General features: G+C 41.6%; 1 protein-coding gene across 6 annotated transcripts; it reads right to left on the reverse strand.

The window, feature by feature from the left end:
- Nucleotides 1–326: 326 nt before the first annotated feature.
- On the reverse strand, nt 327–10,849 carry LOC121681332 (ras association domain-containing protein 7-like). 6 transcript variants are annotated; one of them, XM_042061027.1, is made up of 6 exons: nt 10,583–10,849; nt 3,697–3,992; nt 2,456–3,429; nt 1,175–1,349; nt 759–845; nt 327–596 (listed from the first exon to the last, which is right to left on the reverse strand). In XM_042061027.1, exons 2-6 carry the CDS (start codon nt 3,797–3,799, stop codon nt 565–567), a joined length of 1,371 nt encoding a protein of 456 aa, XP_041916961.1. In that variant the 5' UTR covers nt 3,800–3,992; nt 10,583–10,849; the 3' UTR covers nt 327–564. The 6 variants fall into 6 exon arrangements, with proteins under 6 accessions (XP_041916961.1, XP_041916956.1, XP_041916958.1 ...); XM_042061022.1 differs by having other exon boundaries at nt 759–848; nt 10,583–10,848; XM_042061024.1 differs by having other exon boundaries at nt 759–848; nt 3,697–4,003; nt 10,583–10,848.
- Between the last annotated feature and the right edge of the window lie 6,849 nt (nt 10,850–17,698).

Below are 17,698 nucleotides of genomic sequence, written 5' to 3' on the forward strand. Positions count from 1 at the left end.
AGGTTATACCTAGAGAAACCGGAAGGATGTTGGTTACTTAGGACTGTTTTGAATTCTTATTAATGTCTGCTTTGTCTACCTCGTATCAGTGTTTTCTCAACCCTTCTAAAAAAATGTTTAGATATACTTGCCTTATTTATATGATGCCTCTTACCATATTTGATGCAGACTGCTTTGTTCTCGTCTTTGTGCTCATTTTTGCCTTTTCAGTTTGTATTTGAAAGGTCATATTGAGAATGTTTGTATTCTATGTGTATCAAGTGTATTCTATGTTCAATATGCTTGTGCTTTATTACTCAGTAAGGTGTGAATAATAATTAAGTCTGTTACTAGAAATATAGTTATATTTTTTCATTTCAGTAAATAATTAAAATGTGTTTACATCATGACATTTTCCTTCAAATACATTCATATCCATGTCTTTTAAACATGTGATTATTAAGGTGAGATTGAATAATATATACATAGCCTACTATATGTGCATATAACAAAAATCCAGAATGTGTGGAAATATAATAATGGCTTCAGAAGGCAGTAGCATTTTTGTTTGACAGAATTTCTTCATTAACGCCATGGTAACTCCCTAGATGCCAACACTGAAAAGGTAAAAAAAAAAGTTGTCAGTCAAGACTTGAGGCCCAGCACTCCATCACAGACTTGAAAACAGTTGACATCTGCAGTATGATATCGATATTATGGAGAGAGCTTATGTTCTCAGCAGTGTCTCAGATGTATGTTCAACCATCATAGATGCTTACCTAATGGTTTTTTTAAGCTACGTGCGTCTCCCAGAATCTCTCTGGCTGTGAGGGGGGTTTGAGACCCTGAGGAGAATAGTCCAGAATCTTCTAAACAAAGGGGGGGGGGGGGGGGGGGGGGTACAAGGTTGCTTATTTGACATATATGTACTATGCATTATATTCAGATTGTTCAGTCAACTTGTTTTGTTTTTTTGCTCGGATAGAATGCAGTAAGATTGTTTGGCCACTAGATGGATTCAGAAACTTGTCATAATTATTCCATGATTTTTTTCTGTCATAGAAAGTGCCTCATTATCATAGGCTTCACCATAGTCACATGAACATAATAATACAATGAATGAAAGAACATATTTAACTCAAACTGACTGTGTGTAAACATAGCTTTTAATGAACAGCAAAATCTAATGTAGTACCTGAATCTGTGTCAGTGTCCAGCACCAGCTGGGAGACATTGATGAGCTCGGACTCAGCCTGAAGATCTGTCTGCTGGCTGGACGCGCTGGCTGGAACTCCCGTCTGCTGGATGAACTGCTGAAGGTTACACTGCCTCAGCTCCTTATTCAGCTCATCCAGCTCCAGGTCCTTCGCCTGTACACGCGCACACAGGTTAATACACTGGACATTATGACTGGAGATTCCTATATAAAACACACTGTTTGCACAATGTTACTCACTTTTTATGTTAATTGTATGCCTGAGTTAAGCTAAGTATGTGTTAATATTTGCTTAGCCTTTCCTTTGAGAACAATGTGTTTTTTTTTGTTTCTCTGGACTCTGTTTTCATTACAATCAATGCAAGAGCACAAGAGACTCCTTGACTGAGCACCCATGGATGATGTAATAACAATCACGAAATACACTCCGTGCTCCATGCTGTTGCCGGGAAAGTGTGAATGAATGGCATTTCATCATATCTTTGATCCAAGTATGACTACTAGAAAATCCTGTGGTGAAATGGACAACCACAGCCGCCAAACAATACAGTTCCTATGAAAGTCTTTGTAAAACAGATGGTTTAACTCATCCTGACATTGATGACAGTGTGGTGGTAAAGAACACTGGCATATGAAGGGCGATGTCCTGTTTACTTTGGACCCATGCTTAGCTTAGTCATCCTCTCCACTGCTAACTGAGTCATCATGCTAATGAACTCTGAACTCACGACTGATTGTTTACAATGCTAACACACCACAGTACAGGGCCTGAGCTAAGTGTGCCTTGTTGTGGTGGTGGACTGACGACTGGCTTGGACAGGTGACGTAAGTGCAACATCAAATGATCTTCCTGTCCTTAAAACACTGTTTGCTTAAAGCTTGAGTGTTCACTTTCAACTGTTTGTGGTGTATTGAGCTTTGGGAGAGGGTCAATGAAGCAGCAAAAATGGAAAGTCACACTGTATTGGATTAAAGCATAGGTTACCATATTAATTACTGCATGTAAGAAAGAAGATAAGGATCATCATGTTTCTTCTTGGTTTAGTAATAAAGATCATAAGGTAATGAAAGGGCCGACCAGTGTTCATTCTAATTGTGTATCTATGTATGTATGTATCGGTTGATTGCAAAAGTAACAACAAATGACCTATCTAGTAGGCAAGAGTCTATCTTGATTCCTGAGTGATATTATACTAAGGGTTTATGTCATGACATGAGAGGTCACTGGACCCACCCAAGGTCAGAATTGTTGTCCCTCACCTGCAGCATCCTGTAAGCGGTCTCCAGCTCCTGCTCCGTGTCGCTCAGCGAGCTCCGCAGCTCGGCCTCCTGCCTCTGCCTCCTCTCCAGCTCTGCGCGCACCGTCTCCAGGGAGTCCTGCGGGACCTCCACCTGCCTGAGTCCGTTCCTCTGGCCCCCCTGCTGCAGCTCCTGGAGATCCCTCTCCAGAGTCCCGACCTGGCCGTCGCTGTCCGAGAGCCTCTGGGCGTGCTCCTCCAGCAGCCGCCCGAGCTGCTCCGCCTCCCTGAGCAACTCCTCCTCCCGCTCCACCTCGGCCGCCAGCTCCACCTCCCAGTGGCCGGTGTGGGCGAGCTCCGCCTTGTTCTGCCTCATCGCCTCCTCCAGTCGGTCAAGCTCCTCCAGCAAGTGCGGCGGGAGGACTGGGGGAGGGGGCTGCTCCCACGTCCACACCTCCTGCTGCACAGAGTCCAGCTGCTCATCCAGGGCACGGAGCTCGGCCTGCTGCTGGAGAACTTGCCGGAACAGCTCCTCTTTGGAGGGGAGGGCCGGCGAGGAAGACGTGGAAGGAGGAGGAGGAACTGGGGAGGGGGAAGGGGACTTGGAAAGAGACGGGGACGGGGACACCCCTCGGAGCTCCGGGGAGTCTCTGGGAGGCTTCTTAAAGTGCTTGGGCTTTGTGTGCGGGGCGCTGGAGGGGCCCAGGTTGAAGGTGAGGGCCTTCTTGGGCTCCCTGCGTGGCGGGGCTTCCGAGTGGGGGTGTTTGGGGAGTGGGAGGGACAGGAGGGAAGTGGTGCGGTCAGGCGGGGGTGGGGGTCTGCTGCTAATGCTGCTGTCACTGCTGCTGCCACTGGGGCCAGTGCGGCGGAGGATAAACTGGACCTCGTTGCCCAGCTGACCCAGTTTGGCAAGAGTCTGTAGCGGTCGCTCGTCAGCCAGCAGCTGCCTCTCAGTTTCTCGCAGTTTCTGCACCAGGACATACCGACCTGTCTGACCTGTCAATCACACCAGTAAAGTTATTCCTCAGCCATAAAACACTTACACTGATTTACTGATCGGCCAACACCATTTGTTTATGACAGTTTATTTATTTTTACAGCTTTTACTTCATTCTAAATAACTCAAACAGTAACTCATGGCACGAGTTCACTGCAGTTCATTCATACCTTCCAGTGTCACTAGGATTGTAAATTTACTAGGAAAGACCAATCAGAAGAAAGAAGAGTGGGAAGCATAAATTGAAGAGTAGGAACTGTGCTTACCTATGGCCTGAGCAAGTGCAATGACCACCTGTTGACAGGTGGTGTCTTCAGATAAGCCACACACCACCCTTAATACGCCATCCACCCACACCTTGAGCTCCATGCTTGGTTGTGGGCCTCACCTACCCAGCTCTGTCGTAGAACCTATAGGCCTCACTGTGCACGTGTGCTGGGCCTTGGCTCACTGTTGCGTAATTTTCTGGGCCTCACAGTGGACATAGACTGGACCTCACGGCTTTGTCACAGAGACGGGGAAATGATGTGGAGTGGCATCACATGGCAGTTCATGTAGCGTGCTGTAGGGAAGCTAAGGGAGGCCTACATGTTAGCATCCAAATGTTAGCAAATGTTAGCATTAAAATAAATGTATGTATACAAAAGACAGAACACCCCTTCCAAAATGTGTAATGACAACCCCACAATACCAGATGTTCACAATACCACATGGGGATCACATCAGCCAAGCGGCAGGTTTCCTACTGTTCTCTGTGGTTCGGCAGCGGCACAATGGCAGCGCTGGCGTAACGCTATAGCGTTGAACAAGCTGAGCGTTGAACTTGGTTCAACTTTCAAAGCGCAACGCGAGCGTATTCAATTGTCAGTTTAGGCAAACCGTTTGTGTTGCTTAGGAACGAGACAGAACTTATGGTCTGAGCGTTATGCTGAGCGTTACGCTTGTTGCTGGCCAATGTGATCCCCACCTTATTCTGAGAAATATGATGGCCGCATTGTCGTTTGGTGTAATTCATTGTTATTATTGGTGTTTATTTGCTGTGTTTTTGTCTGTATTCCACTGATAATGAGAACATGTACTGTAGGAAATGTGTGTTTTTTTTGTTGCCTCATTCCTTTTGGCTAGGCCTTCAGATGGTGTCATGTGCATGTAGCTTTACAGTAAGCAAACAGAGCAAACAGGAGAGGACTGAGGGGAAGCCTAGAGTGTGTCGACAGTGAGGTATGGTGTGTGGTTTGGGCTTAGGCTGTAGGCAAGATGGACCAGAGGATATATTGTGCTGTACTAAACTAAGAAACAGAGGAGAGAGTTAAAAGGTTTCTGATGAAGCATGTGCCTCCTCTCATAGAAATAACCACCATCACTCATAGTCCTCCTGGTTGAAACACTTCCATGGGACGCAACTGTTAAAATCCTCCTAAAATATAGCTAGTATTTTCCCAATTACTTTTCTACAGCAACACAATAGATAGCCAGCCATCCAGTCAGTCTATATAACACACACATTCCAGAAGTATTCAGTATCCATGAAACCAAAACCAACCATGACATAGAACAGTGGTGTTCTTTGTTACATCCACACTGTCCAGCTGAGTTTGTGCCACCCTTATCAATGGACATATACAAGATTTGAACCACTAAACTCAATACAAGTCAGATGACAAAAAAATAAAAACACATATACACAAGACACTAACAACAAAGAAACATAATTATAATAGCAATAGCTACCTACTGTTTGTTCACCACACAACATAACATCCAACTCTGTTACTGGACTTAATACTATGCATCTGTGTCCTGATAGTACCTGTTGATTGATGTCAGAAAAAAAAGCTTAAAGGAGACACCAGAAAAGCCTTTAGTCCCTAAAATCTGTTACAATGTGGTGGTCACTACTATCCGGCCACAAGAAGATCTTTTACATCAGCACAAGACACAAAAGATCCATTCTGTGTAAAGGCATCTACAGAAGCAATTTTCATTTAGCATTTGCCCCAATTAGGCTACGCTCTTGTCAGTCATCTGATTCTCATGACCATGTAATTTAACACTATGTTTAACCAGTGAAGTTACAGGTCCAGTTGTAAGCCTGTAAGGTTGACATGAGAATGACCTCCTTCCACCAAGGAAGTAAACAGTTCTGTAATTTCCTCATGTGACAGAGAAGCTCCCAAAACATATAATTCCCCTGTGAAATATTTTGTTTTGCTAGGCTATCAGTACTCCAGTATTACTGCCAGGAGCATTGTGCCCATGAAGCTAGATGGGCACATGCCTATACCCAGACTTTAGTTTAGTTTTAAAGTCTTTAGATATGACACATTTAAGACAATTATGTCATTATTTTGTTTTCTATCTCCGCTCACTCTAATTGTGCCCACTCAAAATGTTAGCTTGTATAACACCCATGATTACTAATACAGGTTCTCGACCTGACCATGAGCTCTCTGATTGTCCCTTAAAAACGGCTGGGACTGTCCTGGCCACTTCACCCCACTAAATGAGAGCTGACATACTACAAATAAATGAATGAGTGTGACACCCTGTCATCATTCCCATATTCCCGAGCCCAGAGACAAAGGTCTCAGTCACATCTACATAATGAGCTGGCAATACTGCTGTATGGGAATACTTGTTTTTCCAAGAAGGTTATATTATGTGTAATTAGACTGATATGAGTTGCCAAAATACTTCCACCAGCTCACCTGTCATTCACTGAACAGAACATTACATACTTCATGAGGTACCGGAATTGCGAAAAACATGTGTGTGTATAATAGCAGCCTGGGGCAATCAACCAATATATACATTTCTATGGTGGTAGTCACAGTCCAAACACACACACACACACACACACACACATTCACACATGCCAGTGTGTTCAAACAATGAACAATAGACTACTTTAGAAATGGAAAACAATGTCTTGCCTCTTCATATTTTATATCAGTGGTTCTCAAATTGACACCCCATTTCCCCCACTGCGGCTTAGCTTGACTTATTCGTCAGCTATAGCTAGCTGATGAATGTGGAGAAATATTAGTTACACACCTGCCTGAAAGCACAGGATAGTGGACCTGGTCACAACTTCAGAGAATATAAAATGCTTGCTTAATTGTTACGGTTATGAGGGGGTCCTCGGAAAATGTTCTCCCCAAAAAGGGTCCTTGGAATTAAAAACATTGAGAACCCCTGTATTCTATTAAAGGCAAATGCAACATACCTTAAACAAGTGAAGCAAGTGTGAATACTAATATAATCAAAGTAATTATTATTTTTCTGTTGACTAAATAATCCTCAACATTTAACAAAATTTAGCATCATATGATCCCTGACTAAGCTGTTCCTTATTTGCCAAAGAAATCATATTAATGAACACCCTGATAAAAAAAGTGACTTACTGAACAAAACACTTATCAATACAATATCTTTTGACAAACAGGAAAAAACTGTTGTCACCACAAGCCTGAATTACAGCATCTAAGAGGAATTTTAATAATTTGAATAATCCCTGAAACCTACCGACATATGAGCTGCTTTAAAACACATCCGCACACCATATACCTTTAAGCTGTGTCAATAGCTAACCTTAGGTAAACATTTACAGTCATCACCCACTGGGTATTTCACAAGAGTAAACTTCCATCCACATAACCATACCAGTATCTCAACCCTCTGCTGCACAACATAAGGGGCAAGAGCTGCCTCAGAGTTCAGAATCATTTTGTGCTGCAATACTGAATGAAGACCGATTTTGGCCTATTCTCTCTCTCTCTTCCTTTCTCATGATCCCTCCATTCATAGCCTTCTGTTTTCAGTCTATGCTATCTATACATATCATGTGTGTGTGTGTGTGTGTGTGTGTGTGTGTGTGTGTGTGTGTGTGTGTGTGTGTGTGTGTGTGTGTGTGTGTGTGTGTGTGTTTGTGTGTGTGTGCGTGCGCACATCTGATATAGTAAAACAGGAGCAAGGGATATCTCCAACAAAGGGCAAAGGGACTGTCTGTTTCGTGAGCTTCTCTTCGGTATATGAAGCACATACTGCCACGAGGTTTCTCAGATGCATTTTGTCAGCTCCATTTACTAATCTGCTCTTCAGTGTAAAACAACTGTCCTACCCTGCAGATGTCCAGATAAATATCAGAGTATCCTTCTCAGATCTCAATATCAAAAGTCCTGTCACTGAATAGCCATTCTTAGGTTGGGTTTAAGGTTTCTCCTTGAATTGAAATGCCAGTATTTACATTTAACCCTCAAAAAACAGGGATAGCGTTATAGAACTTAATATGTCACATGAAAAACCTTAATACATATAATTCCCAAAATCTTGTTTTTATGCATCTTACAGTAACCTCATGAAAATGGCTCAGTGTGTAACAGCTGCTTCATCTTGGCAGTATTGTTCAGCAGTCTCATCACCATAGCCTACCGTACTAAACACTAATATATCAAAATATAATGATGTGAACAATCACACTACAACTCCTTTTCATCTCAACTGTTGCTATTGCAAAACATCAAAATAACAACATACTGTGTACTTTTTCCATGTCAACAATTCAGAAATAAGTTAGGATTATTCAAAATAGAAAAGATCAATGACTTACTGTCCTACTAGGAGGATATGATAAGTCGAGTTTGAATGTTCTCATTTGAAGATAGTGGGGCATATTGCTTTAGTCCATTCCAATTGAAAATAAAAGTAACAACACCTTGGACCGCCAAATTTCTTTGCCTCACTTTTGCTGTGAGCTGATGAAGAGTTCTTCTCTTCTCTAAAGAGCTTCTACACTTTTAGAGTCCAACTGAGATTTGCACTGACAGACCCACACATTCACTTTGTGTTTTGCTGACTTTGAATGTGGAACCGGATAAACAGGTTCACATATTAACCCTACCTAAAAAGACCTATTACGCTGGCCTGACAGTGTGTGTGTGTGTGTGTGTGTGTGTGTGTGTGCGGGTGTACTTGCGTCTGTGTCTAGGTATGACCTCAGGATAGATTTATGAGGACACATTTTATCAAATAATAAAGACACTTCTAAGATCTCACATCTTGTGTTGCATTGTTGTGTTGTTCAGAAGGAATCTGTTGCCAAAGGACAAGACTGTATGACCTTGCTGTGAATCTACAAATTATTTATTGGCACACAGCATACACTAAAGCTTATTTTTCCCCAAGTAGTTGACAAGAAAGATTACTGTGAGGGAATTTATTGTTTTGAAGTCAACTCATTAAAGATGAAAAGATCAAAACCCTTTCCTCAAACAACAAGCAAACTTCATGGAATAGGAGTGAATCACATTCCATTGCTTTAGGCTGAGGTAATTGAGTTGGAGTAACTACACTAAAACAATTCAACAGACCCCTGACCCTGTTGGAAATACTTTTGTCACTGCCTGTCCAGTGGCCGGAGGCAGGGGCTTTGAGTTGGGTGATAAAGCAGGAAGTGCATTGCAGACGTGGAGGGGCAGAACCAGCAGTGTAGAGAGTGGACGGCTTCTCACACGAGTATCAGCTTTCAGCCGGACCGGCCGAGCTGCGTCAGGCTGATACTGTCCCATCAGCCAATGACCCGACGCCGCAAGCCAGTCTGCCACATTCCTCTTTTGTGTGCAGAGGACAGAATCAGAGCTCTCTCTCTCTCTCTCTCTCTCTCTCCTACTTCCCCTCTGTGCTCACAATAGAAAAAAGGAGAGTAGAACGGCAAGTTTTGGTATGCAGAGTTTCAGGTACCTCCATCTCATACCTTTCGCAGGGGAGTGTCACTCACACACACACACACATAGAGGAAACACATGAAAGATAGCCTACATTGTTTACCCATGACATGGAAATCCACTGATATGAAGCTAGTTTCATTTGGAGTACATCCAATTAAACAGTGTCCACGGTCACACATTAACTATACAAAGCGTGCTGTTTTCAAATGAAAACATGTTTGAGTATGAGTCACCCCCCCCCCCCCCCCCCCCACCTGTGTTTACATTCACAGGTGTTCACATTCCTCTGCATTCCCAGTAACATGACCCAGAGGTCTGTTTTGCCATCTTAAGAAGGCCACTGACATTTCTTGTTTGTGCAATACTCTTTATCTACCCATGGAATCAGCATGGGGAAATACTAAATAGATAGATAGATAGATAGATAATATCTGCAATGCTAGCTTTCTGTGTCATATCCTCTGCAAATTCCCCTTTCTACAAGAAAAGGTAATAGTGTGAGTGGTTAAAGAAACACAGGATGTCTGACGTATAAATTCAATTATTCTTTCATAAGTTTTAACAGAAAAGATATTGTCATTTTCAAATGAAGTAATATTGTGAGTGAAACACTTGACGCTATTATCCTGTCATACATTGACTCTAAATATGCAATATTAGAGAGCAGCAATCTGACCTACTTTTTGACCTACACAAGGAGTACATTAGGAGGTTAACGGTTCTTTTTTAAAAAACGCATTAGATCATTTGAGTTCTTATCTGAATGTCAGAGCGCCAATGAGGTTTGAACAGCTGTGCAGAGATTTGAAAAAGTCAAACCTTCAAAGACATTCATCTCAAATTTGACCTGAGAATGTCACCATTATCTGCTATCAATATAACAATACTCTAAAACAATGATTTAGCGGAAGGAAAGAACTTCTCGTGTCATGCATGGTTTATGACGCTGTGGTTCCTCATTGATTTTCCTGATATTGAAAACCCGAGTTGACAGACTTGCTCATAAATACGTCACTATGCCCACAAGCCAACGGCCTGAGCTTACAGACACCCCTTTTACAACAAATAAACAGACAGACTTCCAACACATGATCTAAACTGAATCCATATAGTTTTTTCTGCATGCCTTCATTCTGACCACAGAGTTCTGCTGTGTGAGAGGATGGTACAGTATGACTATGGGAGCCAAACCTACATACACACACACACACACACTCACACTCACACACACACACACACACACACACACACACACACACACACACACACACTCACACACACACATAGTAAATGATAGTACAGTGGAGGAGGTTGATGTACAACTTTGAACAATTTCTGCTTTAAAGCCACAACAGGTGTAGTCATGGGAGAGAGAGATGAAGTTAAATGATTGATCCCCTGTAATGCCATAGAATTCTGTTCTCACCTTTTTAATGAATGTTCTGTGTCCTCTGTCCTGGTTGTCCGTCAGCACACTCAAAGTAAAGTTCAGACACTAACAGCTGTGAACCTGCACGTTCAATGGTGCATTTCTGAGTGTCAAAGTGGTGAATAGGTGATAGAGCTGTTCCTGTCTTAGCGTCCACACCACCTATATCACTAGTACATGTCCTGAGGCAAAAGCTCTCTCTCTCTCCCCTTCTTTCTCTCTCTCTCTCCTTCTTTCTCTCTCTCTCCTTTTCTCTGTCTGACCCACGAACACACACCTGTCTGCTCCACAGTCATGACTCCACCTTGCTGCATTGTAAAAGCTGGGTTGTCTCCTCCCTTTTTTGCCCTCTTTTTTTTCTCTCTCTCTCTCTCTCTCTCTCTCTAGTGGACATGTTTAAAACTTTAGTGGAAGCAAGATTTTGATACATTGTAGCTTTTTAAGGTGTCTTTAAAAGTGTGTCTCTCTCTCTCTGTCTCTCTGTCTCTCTCACACATACTGTTAGCATCACTGATAACCATAATTCACTGTTAAAAATTACACCTCTACATTGTCTCTGATGGACAACAGGTTTAACATTCACCAGGTTTTAACAACACCAAGGCAGAAATCCTGAGATTAGTCACCTACAGGCACACAATTGTTTACTAACAACAAACACATGCAAATGCAAATGCATTTCTATACATACCCACAGTCTCTCTCTCCCTGGCGTTGTCTATCTCTATATCTATCCCAAAGATTTACTCACAGATTAACCACATGAATGTATGTGAATACTGAGGTATAAATGCATGTTTGACATTATATTTGTGAGAGAGAGGGGGAAAAAAAAAAGTCCGCAACACCAGTATATGCTCCCAAGTTATAGTTTAATTACCGTGACGTTTCGGGCCCACTCAAGCCCTTCATCAGACGTGAGTCAACAATCCAAAGACACCCATATATGTACAATTAAGTGATCACATGATCACACAGTGGTGTTACACAGGCAAGTAATTATCCAATCACAGCAATAGCCAATACATGTTCAGTAATGCAGTGCATACATACATCCATACACATATCTACATTTTCCAAAAACACCTACATACACTATATACAAAAATTACAGGAATCCAACAACTACAAAAAACATGACCTCATTCTCTGTCCACAGGATACACAACGGTCAGATGTCAAAACAGACTGTGCAAAATTGTGCAAAATAGTGCAAAATGTGCAAATTGGCATCCATTGTCAAAATGTGCAAATTGGCATGTCGGCATTAAACTCATGTTCACCTATAGTAGCTGTCCATAGAATAAGCAAGTATACACAAACCCCATATCACAAATCACCAGCTCGAGGTCATACAAATAGTCTGTGCAAAATTGTGCAAAATTGGCGTCTCACCACATTGTGCAAATTATCATCTCTCATCAGGACTCATCTCATGTTCACTTACAGTACATATCCATAAAAATGTGCAAAATGGCGAGTCTTTATCACATTGTGCAAGTTCACGTCTGTATCAGAACTCATGTCATGTTCACTGATAGTACATATCCATAGACCAAGCATGTCTCCACATCTCATATGTCGAACAACAGCCAGCGGTAAGTATACATAAGCTAGATATCAAAAAACAGTCTGTGCAAAGTTGTGCAGCATGGCATATATTATCGCATTGTGCAAATTCGCGTCTCTTGTCAGGACTGTGCAACATGGGGCCCATGCTACAGGAAAGGCCTAAGATCGAAGTCCTCATTGAGGCCGCGTGGTGACCGTGTGTCTAATGTATATATCCAATATGCCTCCCTCTTAAGAAGTAATGCATTAACATCCCCTCCCCGACTGAGTGGTTTGATCAGTTCAATTCCTGTATATCTTAAGGACGAGACATTGTGCGAGGCCTGTGTGAAATGAAGTGCTACTGGACTTCTAATGTCATGGAGATGGATATTGGATCTGTGTTCAGAGATCCTCGTTTTCAGAGGTCTAGTGGTTTTTCCTATATATAAGCCAATCCGCATGGGCATCGTAGCATATAGACAACATTGATGGATGTACACGTTATAGTGCCTTTTATGTGGTAGATCTTTCCAGTGTGAGGATGGTTGAAGGATATAGATCCAATATCCGTCTCCATGACATTAGAAGTCCAGTAGCACTTCATTTCACACAGGCCTCGCACAATGTCTCGTCCTTAAGATATACAGGAATTGAACTGATCAAACCACTCAGTCGGGGAGGGGATGTTAATGCATTACTTCTTAAGAGGGAGGCATATTGGATATATACATTAGACACACGGTCACCACGCGGCCTCAATGAGGACTTCGATCTTAGGCCTTTCCTGTAGCATGGGCCCCATGTTGCACAGTCCTGACAAGAGACGCGGATTTGCACAATGCGATAATATATGCCATGCTGCACAACTTTGCACAGACTGTTTTTTGATATCTAGCTTATGTATACTTACCGCTGGCTGTTGTTCGACATATGAGATGTGGAGACATGCTTGGTCTATGGATATGTACTATCAGTGAACATGACATGAGTTCTGATACAGACGTGAACTTGCACAATGTGATAAAGACTCGCCATTTTGCACATTTTTATGGATATGTACTGTAAGTGAACATGAGATGAGTCCTGATGAGAGATGATAATTTGCACAATGTGGTGAGACGCCAATTTTGCACAATTTTGCACAGACTATTTGTATGACCTCGAGCTGGTGATTTGTGATATGGGGTTTGTGTATACTTGCTTATTCTATGGACAGCTACTATAGGTGAACATGAGTTTAATGCCGACATGCCAATTTGCACATTTTGACAATGGATGCCAATTTGCACATTTTGCACTATTTTGCACAATTTTGCACAGTCTGTTTTGACATCTGACCGTTGTGTATCCTGTGGACAGAGAATGAGGTCATGTTTTTTGTAGTTGTTGGATTCCTGTAATTTTTGTATATAGTGTATGTAGGTGTTTTTGGAAAATGTAGATATGTGTATGGATGTATGTATGCACTGCATTACTGAACATGTATTGGCTATTGCTGTGATTGGATAATTACTTGCCTGTGTAACACCACTGTGTGATCATGTGATCACTTAATTGTACATATATGGGTGTCTTTGGATTGTTGACTCACGTCTGATGAAGGGCTTGAGTGGGCCCGAAACGTCACGGTAATTAAACTATAACTTGGGAGCATATACTGGTGTTGCGGACTTTTTTTTCCCCTCTCTCTCATCGTAAGTGTTTTGTCCAGCACCCAGGATTAGATCGGGATGTGCGTGCGTTTTTTCCTCTTTATACTGACATTATATTTGTCACACTGTTATCCACAAGCAAAACATGCATATTCACGCAGTTTGACACATGCTCTTATACACAGAATGGAAATGTAATGGATGTAAGGGAATGAAAACAGATTTTGTATTTTGGTAGATGACTGAAGACCAGTACACACACTACTCCATAAACCATCACAAATTAAATATTTTCTGTGTTTTACATGCTCAAGATCAATGCAATGGCTCCATAGTAGACTACAGTTCAGTCTGGAAGAACTTCTGATCACAGGGAAAATTTAGAGAGCAATGCAATATTAAATTACATATTGAAAGACAGGACATTGTGTTTTTATGGAGGAGAGATGTAACGCACACCAAGATGAGGTGCTGGCTACCGGTGTGTAGGCTATATCTAAAGTAAGAGAAGGTGCCGCACACTCCGAGTCAATAAAAAAACGTTTAATAGGCGATAACGTTTCGGCCTACAAGGCCTTCATCAGATGGCGCAGGACCTTGTGTCTTCCCACTATATTATGAACTCTATACTTATTCTGTGACTCTCCATAACTACATGAAAATTACATGATTTCATGATCACTAACGAATGAGAAAATGTTTAATGGTTGAAACAAACTTCATAATTTTCATTAAGCAAAAGAGATGATGCATTGACTCACCCTCCTTGGGTTGCATTGAGGACCATCACAGTAGGAAAAAAAAGAGAGTGAAGAGGTAAAAAGAGGAGTGTGTTGGATGAAACAGACGGGATGTGACTGAGTAACTGAGAGGATGAGGAAAAGAAGGAGCTGGCTCCTCGTGTCTCCTTGGAGACAAATGCTTTTTCAAAAGGAGCAGCCAATGACAAACAGAATTGTGTTCACACACAAAAGGTCATGTGACCAAGCTGCTGTCTCTCACCTACAGAAAACAAGCGTAGTGGAAAGAGAGAGAGAAAGAGAGAGAGAGAGAGAGAGAGAGAGAGAGAGAGAGAGAGAGGGGGAGAGGGAGAGTGTGTATGAGGAAAAAGAGAACATTTAAATATATTATGTAAGTAACATTATTGAGTATGGTAAATATATCTCAACCAATGAATCGGTTAATTGTCACTATTAAAGGGAAACTCAAACAACAACCTAGGGTCTATTTTTGATGATAACAAGTTTACATTTTCGTGTGGGACCTAAATAACATCAGTTGGTGCAGTTTTAAGTAAGACCGGAATATGCATTTACAACTGAATAGCATATAGCCATAGCCATCAAAGTGTATTGCTTTTAAGCCATAAAAAAGCTTTTAAGCTTAAAAAGTCATCTATGCTACTATGGAGACACTGCAGACAAACTGAAGTATGTTTAAAGAAATGGAATTCAACAATATTGCAGTCAGTGCATTACCTTATATTCTTCAGGTTGCCGTCATCTTGTGAGGAGGCAGTCTGTACGTGAAATGAAAATAAATTAATCACATGAAGGACAAAACCTCAAAATGTTTACATTTTCTTGTTTACTTACTCCTCTATAATACATATATTTGGGCTTTGGGAAACTCTGATAGATATTTCAACATTTTATGACATTTTAAAGACCAAACAACTAATCAATTAAACGTGAAATTAATCTAAAATGATGGGCAGATTCATCAGCTTATGAAAATAATTGTCAGTTGCAACCCTAATAATAAATCAAATTACTTATAATTAGTTTTACCATTCGCTATCGGCATCATGAATTAAAGCAACATGTAGTTATTTTACCTTGAAATAATGGCTTCAAACTCTATTTGATGCCACAGTTATAAGGAGAATGGATAGAATTTACATTCCTTACTGGTAAAGGGGTACCCAGTACATTGAAAATTGACTGAGAGGAATTCCTTGTTTTACTTTAAACATTTTTGGTAAAGGGTTATCAAAGGGTTAACCTCAACTCTCTTGTTCTCAAACAAACATACCAGTGATTTAAAACCTGATTCTGTCTCCAGGTGTAGTGACCCTGGGTAAGGCTAGCTTTAAAACCAGACAGAATATAGATAGATAGATAGATAGATAGATAGATAGATACTTTATTGATCCCAGGGGAAATTCAATACTTTATTGATCCCCAGGGGAAATTCATACATATGCTTTAAAGAGCCATGACCCATACATACAGTAAGTAGCTTGCAGCTTCCGTCTTCACCAACACACTGGCTGAGGTTATGTGGAGTTGGAAGAACATCCTAAGTGGCTCCTATAATGAATATAATGTGGTATGCCATCCATAGCTCTCTCCAGCTGATCTCCCTTTTCTCAACACCATGCCAGTTCATCGATTGTCCTTGTTTCGCTCAAGACACCACTGTTAAATGCCTGGCTTGCTCTTTTTTGTTCAAAAACAAAGCTGGTTACAACTGTCTCTTCTCTTGAGCTGTGTAGACTTACCCCATGCTTTCCAACTGGTACCAAGACCAAACTCTGCTCTTCCATTCTACACCTGCCCAATATTGTTCCCTATGCTGCAGTGCACCTTGAGCATGCTAAACTGCTTCCCCTGGATTCCACTTCAAAAACCCAACAATAATCACCACAATTTCAGCTTACCAGGCAAGAAGGTTCTATCGATGGAATGGATAGCCTCAACAATGAATTCTCTAAGACAGGGGTTCTTTTTTGACAGGTGACCCTATTTTGATGTCTCAAAACGTTGGGGACCCCAATCATTCAAATGTTGAGAGAGCTAGCGCAACTCATCTCTGCTGTAACATCCAGACGAGAGCGGTACATTGATTTTCCCCAAATGTCTGGATGTTTTGCTATTTTGTTTAGAACAAATCAAACATAATTCAGTCAATCACACATCTCATGCAGGCTGTCTAAGTTTATTTTTACTTAGCTAGATTGTAATGAAGTATCCATTACTTAACATGGATATCATAGGGGTTTTAATATTATTATTTTATTTATGTATATTTTAATGTAATGTACTGGTCAATTGTGTAAATGTAAATCAGGTTTCTAGGCCAAGTATACTTGCGTATACAAGGAATTTGGTTTCTGCATTTATCCTATCTGTGAATTAGTTAACACACAGATCACACAGTGAACATAAAGTGAGGTGAAGCACACACTCACCCAGAGCAGTGAGCTACCTTGCTACAGAGGCGCTCTGGGAGCAGTGAGGGGTTAGGTGCCTTGCTCAGGTGCACTTCAGCCGTTTCTAGCCGTTCCAAGCCCGAAGCCCTAACCAGTAGGCCACGACTGCCACGATACCCAGTATGTCAGCTGACCCCAATTGAATGTCAGGCGACCCCACATGGGGTCCCGACCCCAAGGTTGGGAAACGATGCCCTAAGCTCAAAGACCTGTCCTCAGTCACTCTGTGGAATTGTGCCACCTGCCTTAACAGCATCAATATGAAGCTTCTTCCACCTGTTTAATAGGAACACTTCTGCATGTGCTAAGTTTCTCCTTTATCCGTGCCCATGTCAGGCTGTCATTGAACTTGGATAACAAACGACAGGTACATGGAGCTGTTGTTGTCAGCGCTGTCATGTCATCTATATAGGCTTGAATAGGAATAGTAATAGCTGAAATTCCTTCCACAAAACAGTCCTTGCAAGCTCGGAGAGATCTCAAGGACATGAATATGCTGCCCCCTACTGGCACCAACAAATTACTTCAATACAACCATCTGATGGACTCAAAACAGCCTTGGATAAATGACATAAAAAAAGACAGCCTCCCCATAATATGGAACCCTGGAGGAGTATACCCAGAGAATGTGTGCTCATTTAACTAAAAAATGCTCCCATTTTACTAGATTGTGCTTTCAATTTAGTAAATCAT

The sequence above is a fragment of the Alosa sapidissima genome, chromosome 14 (assembly GCF_018492685.1).
Source record: "Alosa sapidissima isolate fAloSap1 chromosome 14, fAloSap1.pri, whole genome shotgun sequence".
NCBI classification, from domain to species: Eukaryota; Metazoa; Chordata; class Actinopteri; order Clupeiformes; family Clupeidae; genus Alosa; species Alosa sapidissima.